General features: G+C 34.8%; 1 protein-coding gene across 1 annotated transcript in view; it reads left to right on the top strand.

Annotated features, from left to right (window-relative positions):
• Positions 1-21,004, top strand: part of EDTP (Egg-derived tyrosine phosphatase) — a 198,408-nt gene that overhangs the window by 134,446 nt on the left and 42,958 nt on the right. Inside the window, exons 12-13 of the mRNA XM_090390242.1 lie at positions 13,167-13,329; positions 13,534-13,570. Of these exons, the coding sequence (XP_090246368.1) occupies positions 13,167-13,329; positions 13,534-13,570 (200 nt within the window). The remainder of the gene's footprint in view (positions 1-13,166; positions 13,330-13,533; positions 13,571-21,004) is intronic.

Below are 21,004 nucleotides of genomic sequence, written 5' to 3'. Positions count from 1 at the left end.
GTGCTAAAGAAAGACAACAGGACCCTCTAACTTTTGGTTATTATGTGAACAATTAAATATTTAACTGAATTTTGGGAAAATGAAATAATGAAAATGAAATTATTAATTGAACTTCATGAGATGTTTGAATAATGCAGAAAATATTAGATTAGAAACTGAAAACCTAAATAAGTATTAGAAATTTTGTAAATATAAGAAAATACTGTAAGATAAGGCCAAGAAAGATAGCAGCACCTTATTATTGGTTACTTTAATACCAACTTGAATAAATAAACAATTATTTCCATGGAAGATAATGATAGAAAAATGCTGGAATTTGTACCAAAAGAAAATTTTGGAAAAATACTAGCATTGTATCTACTACAGTAAACAATGACTGATCTATTTTAACTCTACTATAGAGATGCTGAATATGTATATAAACATAACAGTATACAGCTTATAGTAGGCCATAAGGCCAAAGTAACTTATAAAGATACAAAGCCATACCCTGGAAATAAACATGTAATTGGTAATAATGTATAATACAATGATGATTATGTAGTTAATTATTGATGTAAAAATACATTGAAAGCCCTTTTTCAAGGGCTAACCCTTTCAATATATCCCACCAATAATTAACAGAGCAATCTGTTTCTGATTGCTATCTGCCTGTTTAACAGAATCCAATTCTTAAACTTGATTTTTGTTATTTAGTAGCAAACAGGCAAGATAACATTTAGCCTGACAGATACCTTCAAAACGAATTAGGGTTAGATAGTGAAAAGTAAAGAAAACAGCAATTTATATAATTGTACTTAGGATATAAACCGGAAGCATAACTGCCCAACCCTTTAGTAAGGGATCCTGGTATGTCTATAAGAGGACACCATATGGTGTTTAATAGATTCTACCTACAATCTCCTATTTCATCTAATACTTTTCTTATATAATATTACCCTTAAAGTAGTTGGTCATCACCAGACTATTATTAAGTAACTTATACATATATTTAGCCTTAGTTGGACTACATCGCTGATACACCTTGGTAGATTATATTATGATAATTAACTAACATAATGAGCTATTACACCACAAATAATAAGATCCTACGTCGGTTACGTAGGATAAATTGTACCGCGGTATCCGCTGGGCCCCAGGGTGGTCCGATAACTAGCCCAACTAGCCATTTAGCATTCAATGCTCTAGGTCCTCAGGAAGACTATAATATTGAGAATAGACCAAATACAGATATAACAATTGATCCAGATTCAGAAATTAGAGTACCATCCAATACCACAGAGCATGCAACATATGGTAAGCATAATAATTACTTAAAATTTAATACTTCCAATAATCAACTTTGTCTAACTTGCCCAGCTATGAACTCTAAACATTACACAGAAAAAGTAGGTTCTCCAGTATTCTGCCATGCTAGTGGGGTAGTATACCTTATTAATTATAATGAATGTGAAGCAAAATATATAGGTCAAACTAGTGGGGAATTACATATTAGAATAAATGTACATAGATCCCATATAAAAAATTTTGTTAACAAAAAATATATTGAACTGCAGCATTTTCAGGTTCACAGCTTCAATAATATCTATTACTATATTAGCAATAGAAATTATTAATTTCATAAGATTGGAAATAGAAAATATGAACATATTAAGATATAAATCACTTTATCCTTATGGGCTCAACAATAAATTCAATAAAGGAGGTAGTGTTCTCATATTTTCTTCAAAATCTTAATATATGGGGTATCTATGCCTTGTCTTTCCAGTGCCCGAAACATTGCGTTATGCTGTATGGAGTCAAATGCCTTTTCATAATCCACAAATGCCAGGCATAATGGTGTTTTATATTCATTTGCTTTCTCCATTAGCTGTGATATTACCTGAAGGCGATCCATAGTTGAGAATCCTATCCTAAAGCTTGCTCTTTCAGTTGATTCTCATCAAGTATTCTTTCTAATCTGTTAGTAATGACCCTTGTGAACAACTTGTAGATGTAGGATAACAAGCTAAAAAAAAAAAAAAAACTGCAGCCATTATCAACCCACTGCAGGATGGAACCCTCCTCAACAATTCACATTGAGGGAAATAGACCATAATCTGCCACGCTGGTCCAGTGCAGGTTGGCAGATCGACCGTATTTAGCAGTCAGGCTTGAACCCCGGTCTACTCAAGGAGCATGTGCTACTGCACTCCAGCTCCTGACCACTGGGCTACTGAAATCCTAATTGGTCTATAATTTCCAATTTCTGATTTATCTCCTTTCTTATGCAGCAAAACTATGATTGCATTATTCTACTGCTTAGGCATCACACCTTTTCTAATGTGCTTTGTGAAGAGCTTTGCCAGTTTTTGTGTTATCTCTTCCTCCCAATTTTAACAACTCTACAGTAACTTCATCATCCCCCGGGGCTTTCTGATTCTTCATTTTCTTCAGTGCATGTTCTACCTCATCAGGAAGCATATCGGATATGCTGTATGTGTTGCTAATTTGCTATCCATCTTCCCCACTGCTGGCATCATTTCCTCGTTCCTTGTATAATTCTCTATAGTAGTCTTCTCCTATTTGAATTATGCCTTCTCTGCTATTTATAAGTAAACTATCACTATTCCTCAGTTTCGGTATCATTTGTCTTTCTGTATTACTGTTTATGGCTGCTGATTTAAATCCTTTGTTTTCCCTTAATGCTTGTTCTACTTTTCTTGTGTTAAATTTTATGTCCCCCGAGTCACTTTTTAATGGCTTTGCATAACTCAGTATACTCAAGTTTCTCCTTGTCAGTATTTATCTTGCTCTTCATTTGTCTCCTTCGGTTCATCATAAGTGTTTGACTAATTTTTTTTCTTCTTTGGATTTCTTTTTCCCTATAGCTTTCTTGGGCTTTTATCACTTTCAGAAAGTTGTAATATTTTTCGTTGATATCTTGGTCCTAAGCAGTCTGCAGAAGCTCTTACTTGTTAAGTTCCAGTACATACTGCTTTTTCTCCTCTTCTGTTATCTCAAAGACCTTTGTATTTTCTCGAGCCAGGTTTTTTCCTTTCCTACATAAAGTGTACATCTTACCATTCTATGATCACTTCCAATGTTTACCTTATGCAGGATGCTAACATCATTCATGATATATCTTCTGTTAGTGAGGATGAAGTAGATTTCATTAGTTGTTAATCCATTTGGACTCTTCCATGTCCACTTTCTGTTCACCCTTTTCTTGAAAAAAAGGGTTCATTACTGACAATCCTTGAGATTCTGCAAATTCCACAAGTCTTTCATTTCTTTCACCAATTCCAAAATTTCCTATAGTTTCCCTTCTGCACTGTTTTGTCTTTTTCCAACCTTAGCATTGAAGTCCCCCATAATAATAGTGGGGTGGGTTTTATGCTCATCTAGAAGACTCAATTTCGGTGTACATTTCTTCAACCTCTTCATCATGGCTCGATGTTGGCGCATAAATCATTATAACCTTTAGCTTGTACCTCTTAGAAATCGTGATTATTAGTCTTGACACCCTGGGTGATGTACTTTTGAATTCCAAAATGTTGTTTTTTAAATCTTTATGGACCAGAAACCCAACTCCACCTTCACTCCTTTCTCTGTTTCCATTGGTGTACAGCAGATTTCCACTTGATAAACTTATAAGTGATTCATTTCTTCTTATTTCAGCCAAACCGATGATATTCCAATTCACATTTTCTAATTCCTTTTCCAGCTCTAATATCCTGTCTTCAGCAATGAGCAATCTTATGTTGTAACAGGCCAAGTTCAGTTTCTGTGCATGGCAGCCTGGTTGTACCTAGGCTGCCATGCAATGACAAACAAATGGCTTGTAACCTAGAGAAGAGTGATATTGAGGCAGAATGTTTTTTCCACCTGCCTCAGTATCAATCATATGTGGACAAATACCATAAACACATTATTACCAGGGATTTGAGTATTATTTCTTACACAGAATTATGCAACTTGTTATGGATATAAATTTAGGCCTACTACAAAAAGTAGATTAAATATGATAAATAAACAAATACACATAGATTTAGTGCATTTTTACTTAAAACTGTCATATAAGCATGACACACCGTTGCCTTCTACATGTGGCTATCTCTTACATACCAAGCTATAGAAAAACAGACTTTATACATAAAAAAACAACCCACTAAGATTTTTGATATGGCCAAAATTAAACAGCAATTAAAGAAGATACAAACTAAGTTCATAATAACAATAGACAAAGCAGCCAACAACTAAGCTTTATATGCAAAATATTCTATACTTCAACATTGTTAAAAGAACTAAATAATAGCACTACTTACAGAATAGTAACTAATAACCATAATACTATTATAAAGAAACTACAGGCCATCCACAAAAAGTTAAAATTAATAAACCCAAACACTAAATTTCCTTACGTACATTGTATATCAAAATTCCACAAATCTCCCATAGGATTCAGATTTATTATTTCTTGTAGGAATAGTTATGCCAAGCTTCCACTTCAAAAACTAGAAGTGCTACTAAATATTATATTAAGCAAAATAGGTATGTCTAGAATAATTCTTAATAAGTCCAATATTAGAATATTTAAATAATAACGCCAATACAATGGAACATAAGTACTTTAGACTTTAAGAATATTTACTAGTATTTCACACAACAGCTTAAAAACAGTGTTTAATAATTATTATAAAGAATATAAAAATATATTACCATGCCAACAGAAATACTGGGATGACTTAATTAACTTGTGTATATTCAACAGTTACTATTTTTAATGGAAATAGTATATACAAACAACATACAGGTATAGCTATGGAAGCTTGTAGTTCATATCTAGTTGCTAACCTCTATCTGCATCATTTTGAACTAACTTTAATAAAAACTTAATACTTTACAGATATATCTATGATTTAATAGTGATAAATAAACCTAACTTTCTTACAGATGCAGTTAACCACTATCCTCCAGATTTAGAGATAGTGCATGAATAAGTATAGTACACAAAAAGCCACATATCTAGATATGGAAATCTATATAGATAAAACATTATATATTAAAGTATATGATAAACACAAAGAATTCAGATTTAAATCAATAAACCTTACACACACATTGGCATTCTAAAATTGCAAAATGAATACACAAAAATATAATAGTTTCTCAAAGCATTAGACTGATTAAAATATGCAGTAATGACAATAATATTATAGAAACCCTTATAGAATTTAGGTCTAAGCTGATTGAAAACAGATTTCCAGATAATTTTATAGCTGTAAACCTACATAAAGCCGTTTCGATTGCTATAAACAAATGGCACAACAATATAAACCCAAATTACATTATAGCAAAAGTTATTTTCTATATAAATAACATAAGTAACTTAATTTTAATATATGCCTCCAATTTGTTTTTCTATTTCATTTAAGAATATTCCTTTCCACATTAGTCATTTCGAGGACTTGTACAAATGTATATAGTAGGCACTGCCTTTTGAGCATGTAACATATAGCTTACGCTCATTGAAAAAGTTGTACCTATATTTGTTCCTAAGGTAGAAATTAATTTCATATTTTAAATGGTATTTAATTTCATCTTTTAAATGGTATTTTTATTGCTATATTGTAAAATATTTGAAGTTTTTTTTATTCCAATTGAGAGCCATCTATTCATTTTCATTGGATTTTTCTCTAAACAATTCAACAATAATTTCAGATCATTTGTTAGTTCAACAAGTTTTTTTTTTCCAAAAAATTCAGAGGGTGCTGCTGTTTTTTGGTTAATATTTATTTAATTTAATTAGTTGCTCCTTTAGACTTCAGAACTGCAAGGGTGCTGTTGTCACTAATTTTTTGGTATAAAGTAACATGTGCTCAACACTTTCATTCTTTCTCTTAGAACAGTTCAATGTGGTAAGCAGTTGTTTCCTATCTACTTATTGATAAAATTGGTTATTCTAAATTAACTATTCTTTATTAATTATCTGTTCAGCATAGAACATATGCTATTTAGTAGTTATGGGATAAATTTAAATAGACGCCTCGGTGGGCAGGAGCATCGGTGCGTAGCACACACTTCTTGATTAGACCGGGGTTCGAGCCCGTGACTGCCAAATACAGAGGATGCAGAAAGGTCAGGGAATGACCACTGCATATCCCCGGAGCAATATGGTCTTAGTTGCTAATGCTCCTCAAATAACAACAACATAAATTAAATGATCCGCAAAGATTGTCTGTAACTTATTATAAAATCAGCTAGTAATTGGGTATTAGGAATTAGCCATTCCTCTATTATTCCATATTATTCTATATTTCAGCATTATCTTTATCTGTTAAACACCATATGGTGTCCTCTTATAGACATACCAGGATCCCTTACTAAAGGGTCGGGCAGTTATGCTCCCAGTTTATATCCTAAGTACAATTATATAAAGCTGTTTTCTTTACTTTTCATTATCTAACCCTAATTTTTCATACCTCAAGATCTATTAGAGCAATTCGAAGGTAATTGAGGTACTATTACCATACTTATCCCTACTTCCTTTCTCCTTATGTCAGCTATAGCTTTCTTTTGCATAAATATAAATACTACCACAACAGAAATCAAATTATAGTTGGCCTTCTTTTTTCTATATATTCGTTTTGAAGGTATCTGTCGGGCTAAATGTTATCTTGCCCATTTGCTACTAAATAACAAAATTAAGTTTAAGAATTGGACTCAGTTAAACCAGGCAGATAGCAATCAGAAACGGATACCTCTGTTAATTATTGGTGGGATATATTGAAAGGGTTAGCCCTTGAAAAAGTCCCTTTCAATGTATTTTTACATCAGTAATTAACTACATAATCATCATTATATTATATATTTATATATTATTACCAATTAAATGTTTATTTCCAGGGTATGGCCTTGTAGACCTACATAGGCTATCTTAAATGTTTAAGTTACTTTGGCCTTACAGCCAGCTGTATGCTGTTATGTTTATATACATATTCAGCATTTCTATAGTACATATTATACTCTTATTATAATAACTAGATTACAGACTGATGTAATGTACAGTCTACTATTGATGGCATTAATCTGATCTGGCAAAAAACTTTTACATATATCCCAATTTTTATATATATGTATATGTCAACCACCAGAATTACACAAAAAAAGCAATATAGTGTTCCTCTGTTTCTAACGCAAGTGCATGTAATAGCCAGGCAAGATTAATAAAGCGAATTAAAGGAAATAAGGAAGATTTAGAGTAGAACATAGTTTAGATATAAGTAAAGTAATTGGTATAGGGGAGGATGTATAAAGCAGGCATGTATTTTACAGTTGACATGAGAGAGGAGCTAAAGAAAAATGTATAGACAGAGCAGATAAAGAACAAAATTAATATTTGTGTGTAGAAGGAATATGTGTGTATGTAAATTTACAATTCTACATAATTGTTTAAAGCATCTAAAATTTTTAAATTGGGCATATGAACATGTTTTCCCATATGCACGCACACATGCATGTAGGCCCCACTTTACGACGCTTCTTTTTACACTGTTTCACATTAATGCCCTTTTAAAATAATAATGGAAAAAAAACAAACCCAAATATAAAAAGAATGAAGGTCCAAGCTTAAACGCAGCACAGGAAGTAGGTACCTAAATGGTGCTAGTGTAGAGGTCAGTTGCTTTCTCCTCGTCTGTCAGAGTGCATGTGTTGTGAGCTGTGCCTAAAATTTTTATAATTTCCTGTGTTCGTTAGTGCAATATTATTTTAAATAAATTGTGCAACCATGTCTTCTTAGCATAGTTGTGAATCTTTGCCTGCATGTTAAAGAAAGCCTCAAATCTCTAACGATTGAAGTGAAAATGGACATTATTCGTCGTATGGAATCTGGCTAGTGCGTTTAGAGGTGGGCAAGACCTTTAAATTTATCACCCACTGTTACGACTATTATGAATAATGCTGGGAAGATCAAGCAGTAACATACAGGAATTATTAATGCAAGCATTTCTAGAACAACTTATTAAAGAAGTAAGACCATGAAGAAGTTATTAGTGCTGTGGATAGATGATATGAACCAAAATAACATTCCTGTAACACAGGCAGTGGTTATTGACAAGGCTAAGAGCTTTCTTAATGAAATTAATGAGGAATTTGGAGGGACTGAATCATTTTCAGCTAGCAGGGGCTGATTTTCTTGGTTCAAAAACTGGACCAGAATTGCAGTGTAAAAATTACTGGTCAGGCACTGAGTAATATGCAGCTTTCATCAATTAACTTTTGGAATATGGAGAATATTCCAAAAGTTAATGGATGAAGGCTGCTACCCCATAGACTTGGTCTTTAATGTTGATGAAACGGGACTACTGGAAGATGCCTGGTAGAATGTACATATCCTGTGAAGATAGGTCTGCCCCTGGTTATAAGGCTGGAAAAGATAGGCTTACATTACTTCTGGGTAGTAACACATCAGGCACTTCTAAGTTAAAGCTGATATTGGTGTACCATTCAGACAATCCACGGGTTATGAAGGGCATTGTGAAGACTCTCCTTCCTGTTTGGTATTCTAATGCTCTAATAAGGTGTGGGTGACCCAGACCTTTTTTTAGTGAATGGTACAAGTCATACTTTGTCCAGAGGTGACCCAATTTTGTGCAGCAAACAACTTGCCCAAAAACATTGTTTTAGTACTCTACAATGCTCCAGGACATCTAGCCAACCTTGAAGATATCCCTAACAACATTCTGAATGCAAAGTTTGTTTATTTGCCACCCAACATCACCTTACTGTTGCAGCCAATGGATCAGGGTGTTATTGTGACCTTCAAGGCATACTATTTGTGTACAACATTCAAAGGGATTGTCGAGGCAGTGCAGGCATCTAATTCGGTGACTGTGAGGAACTATTGGTATTTTTGGGCACAAGGGCAAGTAGGGCCAAAATGTGCCTGTTTCTATGACATGTTTTTATATAAATTTTCAGTCCAGTTTGTCATCATAGAAAATCATATATTCGTATCTGCTTAAGAAAGGTAAATAGTTCATTTAAATTTGCATTGTTTCCAATAAATACGGGCAAGTGATAGAAGCCCTTTCAGTCGTGACAGTGAAAGGAAATTATTTTTTTTTGGAAATAGGAATAGTGCTTACAATCTAAGAGTATATGCTTGATGGTAGGTGGTAAAATACAATGTGTGCATTGAGGGAACTACTAGAGGCTCTACAGCATCCTTAAGTAACATTTTGCTGCAGCCTGGAAAGAAGTGTTGCAATCGTGCACGAATGGCATTTGGAAGAAATTGTGGTCTGATGCAGTCTTACTTTTTTGAGTTTGAGCCAGTTTCAGCAGTGGTTGAAGATGGCTGCAGATGTTGGCCTTGACAAGGTTGACATTGATGTTAGTGAGTTTCTGCAAAGCCATGGTGAGCCTCTTTCGAAGGATAACTTAGAGGAGCTCGCTGTGCAACTGGCTAAACAGGATTCTGAGGAGGAAGAGCAGGAGATTGCCAATTAGAACCCTCGCCACAAAGGCACTACAATCAGCTTTGACACAAATACGAATAGGCTGTGAAACTGCGTGATAATGACCCAGACTGGGAATGCAGCTCTTCCATCCAAAGAGCTGTTCCTAACCTATTGAAGCCCTACTACATTATGTTAGAAGAGAGAAAGAGAATGACTTAACAGAGGTCATTGCTGCAGTTATTTTCTAAGGCCAAAGAACCTGTAGAACTGGTCGACCCTCCATTAACGCTACCCCATTACGGCATGTCAAAGAACATCAATGGGGGCAGACAGTGGCGTTACTATATACTCCAAATATGGCTCTATGGGAATGAAGTACTAAGTTTAAATTTTTATTTTATTACTTTTATTTTATCTAGAAATATTATTTATATCTCATAATTATAAAATAACCACAAATATTAGTAATGGCTGCATGGTGCAAGAAAGCCTATGGCTTATGCTGCACCAGCCAAAAAAAAAATCCGAATAAAACAATGATAATAAATAATGATAATTAATTAAAAAAAAAAGGAAATTAAACCTATCATCCTATGTGCTTCCCTTACCCGAAAGTACTATCCAGATGACCTCTGAATTTCCCCAAACTGTCAGCCTCTACCACCCATGAAGGCAACTTATTCCAGTAATTTATAACTCGCTGGCTAAAATAAAACTTCCTGCAGTTCAATCTAAACATTTTCCCCCCCCCGTAACTTGAATTTATGTCCCCTAGTTTCTAGCATTTATAATCTTAAATTTCGTCCTCATTAATTTTACTGATGCCTCTCAGAGCCTTAAACACCTCATTCAAATCTCCTCTAAGGTGTCTAGTTTCCAAACTCTGCAACCCACACATTCGAAGTCTTTCTTCATAAGGACACCCTTTTGCTGATCTCACCAGGTGAGTTACCCGTCTTTGCACCCTTTCAAGAAGCTCGATGTCTTTCTTTAGGTGCAGTCTCCATACTTGAACAGTATTCCAAGTGTGGTCTAACATAAGCCTTATATAATGGGATTATCACATCCCTATCTCTACTTGCAAAAGTTCAATAGATCATAGATAGGACACCATGGGCCTTCCTTGCAACCTGTTTACAATGCTCAGAGAATTTCATATCTGATTGTATCGTAACATCCAAGTCCCTTTCCTCCAGTACTGGGTTTAGTTGAACTCCACGAAGTGAATAAGTTATTTTAGGATTACTGTTTCCCAGGTGTAATACCTTACACTTTGTTGGATTAAAGCATAGCTGCCATTTTTCTGACCATTCCTGAAGTCTATCTAGGTCTCTCTGAAGAAGCTCAGCTTGACAGTGATCATTAACTACTCTACCAATTTTAACATCATCTGCAAATTTAGACATCACGCCCTCTATCCCTTCATCAATGTCGTTTATGAAAATTAAAAACAACAGTGGTCCTAATACTGATCCTTGAGGAACCCCACTTCTTACATCAACCCAATCTGAGAAATAGCCATTTATCACAACCCTCTGCCTCCTACCCTGAAGCCATCCTTCTATCCATCTAAGGATTTTCACAGTGATTCCAACCTGTTCCAGCTTATAAAGCAACCACTCATGTGGGACTGAGTCAAAAGTTTTGCTGAAATCATGTCGAAATTATTCCCTAAATCCAGCTTGTGAGCCACCCTTTCGGAATAGCGAACCAGATTTGTTAAACATGATTTTCCCTTTAAAAAACCATGCTGAGTATCCTTGAGAATTTCAATTCGATCCAAATGATCCTGAATTCCACCCTTGATCATTGCCTCCATGATTTTCCCTACTATTGAAGTCAGACTGACAGATCGATAATTTCCAACTTCACTTTTAGAGCCACCCTTATGTATGGGAGATACATTTGCACTTTTCCAATCCAAGGGAATCTCCCCAGAGTCTAGTGAAGCTCACATAATTAGCCTCAATGGTTCAATGCACTCGCTTGCTGCCTCCCTTAAGATTATAGGGTGTATTCCATAAACTCCAGGAGCCTTACTGTCCTCTAGACTCGAAAGTTTTTTTTTCATTAAATAATCTTGCGAAATTTCAATATCATTAATTACATATTTTTTAACTTCGCTCCCACAATTTCCCATTGCCACAAAAGGTTTTTCATTTGTAAATATCGATGCAAAATAACTGAGTTCATCTGCAACAGCAGCTAGTGTATTTAATACTATCCCCTTTCCCTTATGTATAGGTCCGATCTGGTTTGTCCTGCTCTTCTTGGCATTTATATATGTGAAGAATTCTTTATCCACCCTCTTTGCTCTGTTTGCTAGTGATTTCTCATAAACTGCCTTTGCCTGTCGAACCTTTTCTGTGGCTCTATTACACATCACCTTGTAGCTGTTATAGGCTTCAGTACTTTTTATTGCTCTGTAACCTTTCCATGCCACCTTTTTCTGCTCAAGTAATGTGGCAACTTCACTATTCATCCAACTTGGAACCCTCCTCGAGGAGTTTTTTTTTTAATGGTATATACGTTAATATAAGTGTTTTTATGTTTAATATAAAAACACTTAAATTGAACCATAAGAGTTAATATAAGTGTTTTTATATTAAACATAAAAACACTTATATTAACTCTTATGGTTCAATTTTTGTAGTGAAGGAACCTATCTCATTTAATTACACTATAAATATTCCTCAATTTACACCGCTTCAGCTAATGACCCTGAGGTGGCAAAACGTAACCCCAGCATTAATCGGTGTGTGTATACACACACACACACACACACACACTGCTTGTTATTGAAATTGTCCCACATAGAAATAATGGGTGGATTTAATTGAAAATTTGTATGCAATAATTGCACATATGGACTTAAATGATTAGCATATTGAGCTGATTGGTGTAGTGGATCATTCAGTATAGTGTCTACTGCTTTGATATAGGAATATGAAGGTGAAATTAAGATCATTTAATGCCTTTTTGTTTTATCTATAGCTAATGGACTCTGAGAGGGGGTTTAATTGTTGGATTGTTAGAAGCTTAATGGTCAGCATGGAAGATTGCTATTTGTGTGCCCAATAGATTGGATGCTGTGGGCATCCAACAGTGGGTAAAGGAAGGTATATGGAGCTCTGCTTTAGAAGGAAGTTAAAACAGTGGGATCAAGAAAGCTGCTAAATAGGGCAGGAAAGAATCTGTCACAACCCACCAGCTTTCCAATACTTTTAACACTACCTCTGGCTGTGCCTGTGATGAACCTTATGGCAAAGACAAAATAAAAATGAATCACTAAACTAAACCATTGATGATATAAATTCAGGGTTATGCTTCTGACCTGAGCAGTGCTTTCCAACTCTTTTTTGGCTTCAGAATCTTCTTGTAAATCTAAATTTTTTTTTTTTTCAGAACTGTATTTTTAAAATACAGTAATAATTAACTATAAATTAAGACAGTACTATGTACAAGTTAGGAAAATAAAACTAACATTTGTAGAACTTCTGCTATCCATTTACTGTGTTTAAAATTCATGCTTCACTGCATGCTATGTACATTATTGAACTCTCATAGTCAGGTAAGTAATTAATCATTACTTTTAAGATTGATTGTCTGATTATTGATGTAACAGCTCCTTAGATAAATTTTTACATCTGTACTGTTCCCCCCCCCTCCAAAAATGTATTTTTAAAGAATAGCTATGTTAATGTTGGACTGTAATTTTAGGTACATCTGGTATGTTAATCCATTGTATATCAGGCTGGGATCGAACTCCTTTGTATATATCAATGCTTCGCCTCTCTCTCTGGGCTGATGGGAAGATTCATCCTTCACTAACAGCAATGGAAATTACATACTTGACTGTTGCCTATGATTGGTATATGTTTGGGTAAGTTTTATTCAGTTTTATTTGGTTTGATTTTGTATTTCTTTAATACAGACTGAAATTAGCAGTCAAGAATTTTGAATTCAAAAAGTAAATGATTAAACTTGTTAATTAAGGATGATTTTCTTAAAGGTGAGAATAAGAATGAAATATTACTATATATGTAATAATACAATCTGTTCTAATTTAATTTCTTTTTCATAATAGACACAGCCTGGCTGATAGGCTCAGTAAAGGAGAAGAGGTAATTATTTATTTTCACATTTTATTAACCCCTAAAAAAGAGGAATTCAGTTTTTAATGCGGTAAATAATTTAATGCTTAGAAAATATTTTCCTTTCTTTTGAGATTTTAATAATGCATAATGGTAAAGTTCAGACTTACTGATAATGGTAAGCATTATGTGCCACATGGTAAATGAAGAAGGCTGCAGAATGTTTACAATTTGACTAATTTACTCATTTAGTAACATTTAACATACAATTATTACATTTAGTAGTTATAAGTTGTAAATGTTTGACTTGTAGCATACAGATATATTTTTTTTTCAAATTAGAGGTACAATAAATAGTTATTTGTTTGTGCCATGTATTGAGGAAGGACACGAGTTGCAAGTTTAAAGTGTTGGTGATATTCTGTATCTCTGGTTTGGAATAAATTAATTTTTGGTTTGCATTTAAAAAGAATTCTTGTTATTACCAGTACCTATATCATAGTTGGTAGCATGGCCATAATTTGAATTTGATGGCAGGAAGGAGTAGAAATCATTTATTTATAATGAGACAATCCTGGTGTAAATTGTAAGATTTTGATTAAGTTTCAGGATTATGGGGTATTTTTATTTAGCTGTTATTAAATTTTGCAACAATTTATAAATATTGGAAGTTCTTGTGGCTAATCCAGCATGTTCCCCCCCCCCATCTCTTCCTTCTCCTGCTCTGTCTGACCCTAAGATTCGAAAATCTGCTAATACAGTAATAAGCAGCAGCCCACTTTTTATTCGTTAAATTACCTTTACTTTACATTTTTGCAGTTAAGACTTACAAAGATTAGCAACTTTGCTAACATCATGCTGAGAACATGCCCATGGCATTTTCATAATATTGTAATTGTTGCAGATAGTAAGATGTTAATTTTGTTTGTTTGTGTGTTTATTTATATTTTCACTTATTCATTTTATCAAAATTTTATTTGATGTGATCACTGCCAATTGTATAGAAGTTTTGCTAACAGGGGGTGAAATTAGGTGAGTAATTAGGATAGAATTAGAAGCTCCTGTCCTTGGTGACCCTAAATAGTTCATAGTGTTGAAATCAATTGTTGAAGGAAAGTGAATGTATATGATCAAAAACTACAAAGCTTTTACTTAGGATATCTGGGAGTGTAATTTCCCACCTGTACTAGTGGCAGCTCTGAACGTTGTAGTTATATTTATCAGGAAATGGTTCTATGTTTTAAAACTATATATGTGGGCATCAGGGTTAATTGCAAAAAAAATATCATACATATTAACATTTATCTTAATTATAATTAGAGGTAACTGGCTGATATATGGGAAATAGCATTTCTTCAAAATGCCACACCATTTCAATACCATATATATATATAGTTATAATGCCAAAGAGTTAAAACCAGGAGAAATAGCGGATGGATAAAAAATAAACTGGATATGACAAAAGCATGCAAAGCAGCAGCAATGGATGCAGATGTATATTGTAATAAACATAACAGATAAAAATAAAGACAGTAGTGCAAGTCGTGGGACGAATTAATCACGTTAATAGAGACCAGCCTGTATTCTTTTAAATTCGAAACTACACCCTGATTCATAGGTTGAATGAGTGAAGTCTTGTTTGCTGGTAGAAATGACTCCCACGTTAGAATTTAAATCATCTAGGTGTGTAGGATATCCAGGAGCATTTTCTAATAGAAACAAAATCTTGAAAGGAACATCGTTGTCTTTTCAATATTTTTCAACCTCTGAAATGAAGCAGCGTTTATATCAATCCTCACAGAGAGATATTGTTATCTATGCTCTCTTGATCGATCAGAAATGCACGGGTAGTGTGGCTTTATTGATGCCATTAAATGCACGAGGATTTCCAGTATATTTCACAAGCAGTGGTTTTAATCTAATCTCCTGCTGCATTAGCCCCAAGCAAGAGCTTGGCCGTATCTTTTGAAGCCTTGAAACCTGGCATTGTCTTTTCCTCTTTGGCAATGTATGTTCCATCTGGCATTTTTTTCCAATATAGAGCAGTCTTGTGAATGTTAAAAATTTGCAGCGCTGAATATCTGCCTTCATCAATAATCTTTCCAACACATCACAATTTCTCTGCAGAATTTCCAACAGTTTCTCTGCTGATTCTGCAGAATCAACACTAGAGATTTCACCCCATTATTTAATGTTCTGGAAATCAGCGCAATGCTTGATCCTATTAAACCACCCGTTGCTTGCCCCAACCTATGTTGGGGTTTGCCATACATATCGTTAATATTTTTATAAATACTTGTTGCTTTTGCTTGAATGGTCATTAGACTCAGGGGCCACTTGCTTCGGAATCTAATTTTCCATCCATATTATTAACAGCTGTTCCATATTCGATATAGCACCTGAAGGCTGTTTTGTGATCACTGTTTATTTTAAGTGCATTGATCCTTTGACATGTTCTTTTATATGTGTGCTTTTCTTTAAAATAGTATTTACCGTTGAAGCAGAGACCTAATTTCCTTTCAATAGATGACAAACTTTGTCCTGTTTTGTACTTAATCATCTTCATTTCTAAATCAACTTTGTTTTGTTTCCTGGCACTTCCACCACTTGCACTTTTCGTTGGTTGCTTTCCCTTCATCAATGTAATATATAAATAGGAATGAAGAGAAGTTTCTGAAAACTTAATTTTTATATGATTGAAGATTTCAGTGAGAGATAAATAGCTTAGTAAAATAGCGAAATTTCCAACTTCCAAGGACTTGGAACGAATTAAAAAAAAAAACACTAAGTTACTGGGTTCACATTATGGTATTTTCACGATACATTCATTTATTCCTATGGGATGCAAAATACATTTCCACAATTTTAAGTTTGCACCGGCCAGCAAGAATTTCCATAAGTTGAGTATTACATAAGTCGGAGTTCCTGTACTTGATAAAAAAAAGTTTGTTTGATTTTTTTTTTTCTCATGCTTTTGGCTCGTATTTGTTTCTGCATTATTTGCCTTAAAGTGGAAAGAAAAGCTTGTGTTATTTGTTGATTACTGTGAATGTGTAATTTGTTTGATTGGATGCAAATTTGCTTCAGATATTAGCAGTAATTGAATGGTGTACGGGTGAGTGTGGATTTGATTTATTCTGAGTAAAAGTGTTATCAGTGTGGATGTTTCATGACATTGGCTGCACGAAAGGAGATTATGGATGATTAGAAAACAGGCCTTGTGCATTGGGTTGCATTATATCATCAAAGTTTCTTGTGATGCCAGACTAACTGATTAAAATAAATTTATTAAAATAAAAATGATTTCTTTTTAAACAGTTAGTCAGTTGTCGCAAGAAACTGATATATTATGGATGATTTTCCTGAATGGAATTCGTGAAACTTAAGAGCCGGGCATGCCCCAACTTCCCTTCTCCGGTGGCTGTGCCAAAGGTATGTATGTCACACAGTTTTGCGTTTGGTGGCCATGTTGCCCTGCTCAATGCATTTTTACCTCTCCTTATTTATATCCAACTCATCAGTCATCATTCTGAGGGTCAACGACAATCTTTTGCCATAGTTTTCTGAACTTTTTGCAAACCATCTCCTCATTTTGAGAGGTTGATGGATTCCCATTTCTTGGGTCAGTGTGAAGTGGGATATCTTCACCTCATTTCCATCTTTGAATCTTTTATGTTAATGTTTCATCCATAAATAGTTTCTAACATTTCATTCAGTTCTCTTTCAGATTTTTCCCAGTTTAAAGCAAAGTTTGATATTTGTTTATTGCTCCATTGAAAAATTGACATGGAATGTTAATGCTACTGACAGAACTGGTTGTTACTTTCAACTTGTCAGCTTACTGGACAATCTCTGTACCAGCATCTATTGGAGGAAGGCTGAACTACAGCATACCACTTCGGTTTATTTTCAAACTCATCAAACATGACTGCAACAGTACCATTTAGAGAAATTTATTGCCTCACCTCGTATATAAAATATAATTTTAATTTTTGAAATTAATGTTAATGTCCAAAATTTTTAGTTTTAAAGCAGACAGCCATTTCCTGATCAACTTAACTACAGTCAACATCCAGGGCCATCACCAGTGCAGTTGGGAAGTCATGCTCCTGCATAAAGAGTACATATTTTAGTCTTAATTTGTATACTTTCACTTTCCATCAACTGTTTTATTTTAACACTTTGGGCTATTAGTTTACCAGAGGCAGAAGTGTATTTCTATCTTAATTCCTCGCCTAATTTTGCCTCCCATTAGCAAAACTGTCTTACATTTGCCTTCTTTCAGCATATAATCCCTCCTATCATGCCTGGACAGAATTGCAGGCACATAGACATTGTGACTTAACTCGTAGAATTTATTCAGCATGGTCCTATATTTGTCTAACAAATCGTCAGATCGTGTATGCTTAATATCATTAGTCCCCACTTGAATAATAATCTCTTTACTCCCCTTAATATTTGACAATCTGTTGGTGACATCATTATTAGTTGCTCCTGGCAGACATACCCTGGTTCTGGTCCACCTATCCTTATTACAAAAAATATTTCCCTGACAATGGAGTCCCCTAATAAAACTAAGTCCTTTTGAACCAGAGTAGTTTGCACCTGGTTAGTCTGTTCTGGGGCTCGAATCGGGAGTGCATCACTTGATATGTTGCTGGAGTCCCTGGCGAGCTCCTAGTTGCATTATTCTCGAGGGCAACCACCCGTTTTTTTTTCAGTGACTCATTGTTCTAGCAATGCACCAAAATGTAACTTAAGATCGGTGCACTCCTTACAACGGTGACAAAGAAGCTCCAAGTGAGCTAGGATTATCTACTAGGTAAACCTTGGAATACATACCACAGGTTCTGCAAGGGATAAAATCATGACTCACCTGGGAATTGCCATCAGCTATTTCCACATGAGTCATAGTATCCTCTGACAAAGTGTTCAAAGTGGGTCTTGTAATAACCATCATAAAATTTACTGATTATTAATAAAAAAACTTTCAAATAATTATATTTATAATATTAAAATCAATTACAGGAAAAGAAAGTTTATTAAAATAAACTTACAATATATTAAACAACCTTTGAAATCCTGCTGTGATCCCCTCTTATCTATACTTCTGAACTGTATCTATGAAGAGCTCTAATAGGCATGCCTGCTTGCCACAAATGCCAACAATAGATTGTTGGCATTAGTTATCTGAAACATAGCTTTTCTAATTTTGTCTGGAGAGGCAAGTAAAGATGAATTTAGAAGAGAAGAAGAAATTGACAAATGGATTCCAAATTAAAGAGGCAAGGAATCTAGTAGTGAAAATAAATCTGATTCTTGTGCATCAAGTTATACTGTATATGATAATGCACTGCATCATAACTAGGAAAACTGTCTGCCAGGGGAAAGCAAACATACATTAGCAGAGGAATATGATGCAAGAAAGCTTATACTGAATCAGCCAAAAAAAGGAAAATCCCATTTCACACATTCATATTTGCTCTAAATGTTTGTCCAGTTCTTGCTTGAATTTATTTAAGCTATCAACTTCCACAATGACAGATGGAAGTTTGTTCCAGTAATCAACTACCCGCTGCGCTAAAGGCAAATTTCTGCACATCTATTCTACAACTGTCTTTCCTCAATTTGAATTTATGTCCCCTCAGCTTTGTAATCTAAGAAAGAGGAAGAATCCCATCAGCATTGAGCCTGTTCAAACCATTCAAGGCTTGTACACTTCAATCAGATCACCTTGCAGGTGCCTAGTCTCAAGATGCTGCAACTTTCAGAACTTAAGCCTTTCTTTTTAAGAGGACCCACTTCATTCCCCTTGACAATCGTGTTGCACTTCCCTGTACTTGTTCTGGCAACGCTACATCCTTCCTAAAATGAGGTCTCCAGACTGGTACACAGTACTCAAAGTGTGGCCTTACCATTGCCGTATACAAAGGCATAATCACCTCCTTATCCCTACTAGCAAAATTCTGAATATCATTGACAAGACCCCGTGACCTGCTCTGGCAGCCTTTCTGCACTGCTCAGAAAACTTCATATCAGACTGCACAATTACCTTTGGGTTTATTAAACTTCTCTATAACCCTGAGTGTAGTAGCACACAGTTGGTATGTTTCTCTGAGGTTACTTCAACTCATATGTAGTACTTTGCATTTGTTAATGTTAAATTTCAGTTGTCACTTCTCATCCCATCTGCCCAGCTTTTCTACATCCTATGCAGTAGCTTACTGTCATTAACACCTTGCAAAACTTTGTACCATATGCAAACTTGGACATTAAGCTTGACATCCAAGATAAATACACGAACAACAATGGCCCAGCACTGAACCCTCGTTGACTCTACTAATAACATTAGTCCACATAGAGCAGTATCCATTTCAGCAACTTTCCCTTAATGCCATACTGCTACAATTTGTATAGCAATCTTCCATGTGCAATGGTATCAAAAGCTTTGCTGAAATCCAAGTATATGATATCAAAATTATTTTTTGCATCCAGTTGCTTTGTGACCACATTATAGAACTAGTTAGTTCATCTGACATCCATTTAGGCCTAAACCTCGAACAGCATTTCTTAGTTGGTATGAAAAGCCTAGTAGCTTTCAAAGTTAATTCCTTGAATGCTTTCCATTTAAAATTTGCTGTTGTTAACATCAGTTGGTGCCACTATATAGAATGGAATACATGTCTGAGACCACTGTAGCCACTTTTAGGAAACAAAAACATTTCCCTTTACCCCTGGTGTAGTTGAATCTTTGAATAAATCCCACATCAGTACATCACTGCCACCTAGTGGTTTCTTTATCTGCAAATCCCTAATGCATCAGTTACTCTTGATAATCAGATCAAGAGTATTACACCCTCTGGTTTGTGCTGATGTGACATAAAACCACTAAAACAGACACAAACCCTCTGGTTGCCTCTTGAACATGCTGCTGTAGAAAACAATTATCTTATAAATCCACAAAAGTCTTAGTGTGTGAGTGACCAATCCACAAGTTCCAGTTAAAATCCCCAATTATATGACATTCTGATTTACTGGCCCACTATTTTTCTGTACAACTGTTCTTTGTGCTCATCAGAGTCACTAGGCCTATCACTCCTGATTTTTGCTTTCCCAGTGCTTATTTCACATCAAACTGACTCAGCATTGCACCTACCATCTGTGTCAACTGGATGCACTTCCTTAGATTTTGTTTCTTAACTAACATCATGATCCTTATCCCCTTTCCTATCCTGTCTATCTTTTCTAATCCATAGTACTCCTCGTATTCCAATTCTGCACTGCTTATATCTGTGTGTACCTTTGTCTCTGATATCCCAACAATATCTGCCTTTGATGTCTTGACCAGCACTTCAAATTCATCAAATTTATTTACTATACTCCTAGCATTGGTGTACATGCAAGTATACATGCACTTGTTCTTACTCTTAGTTACTCCAACACAGCCCATGTATTTACTTGTTC

Source organism: Mastigoproctus giganteus, chromosome 2, assembly GCF_048544385.1.
Source record: "Mastigoproctus giganteus isolate SK-2022 chromosome 2, ASM4854438v1, whole genome shotgun sequence".
Taxonomy (NCBI): Eukaryota; Metazoa; Arthropoda; class Arachnida; order Uropygi; family Thelyphonidae; genus Mastigoproctus; species Mastigoproctus giganteus.
Note: the sequence above shows the minus strand (reverse complement) of the source record. Positions and strands in the feature narration are given on the sequence as shown.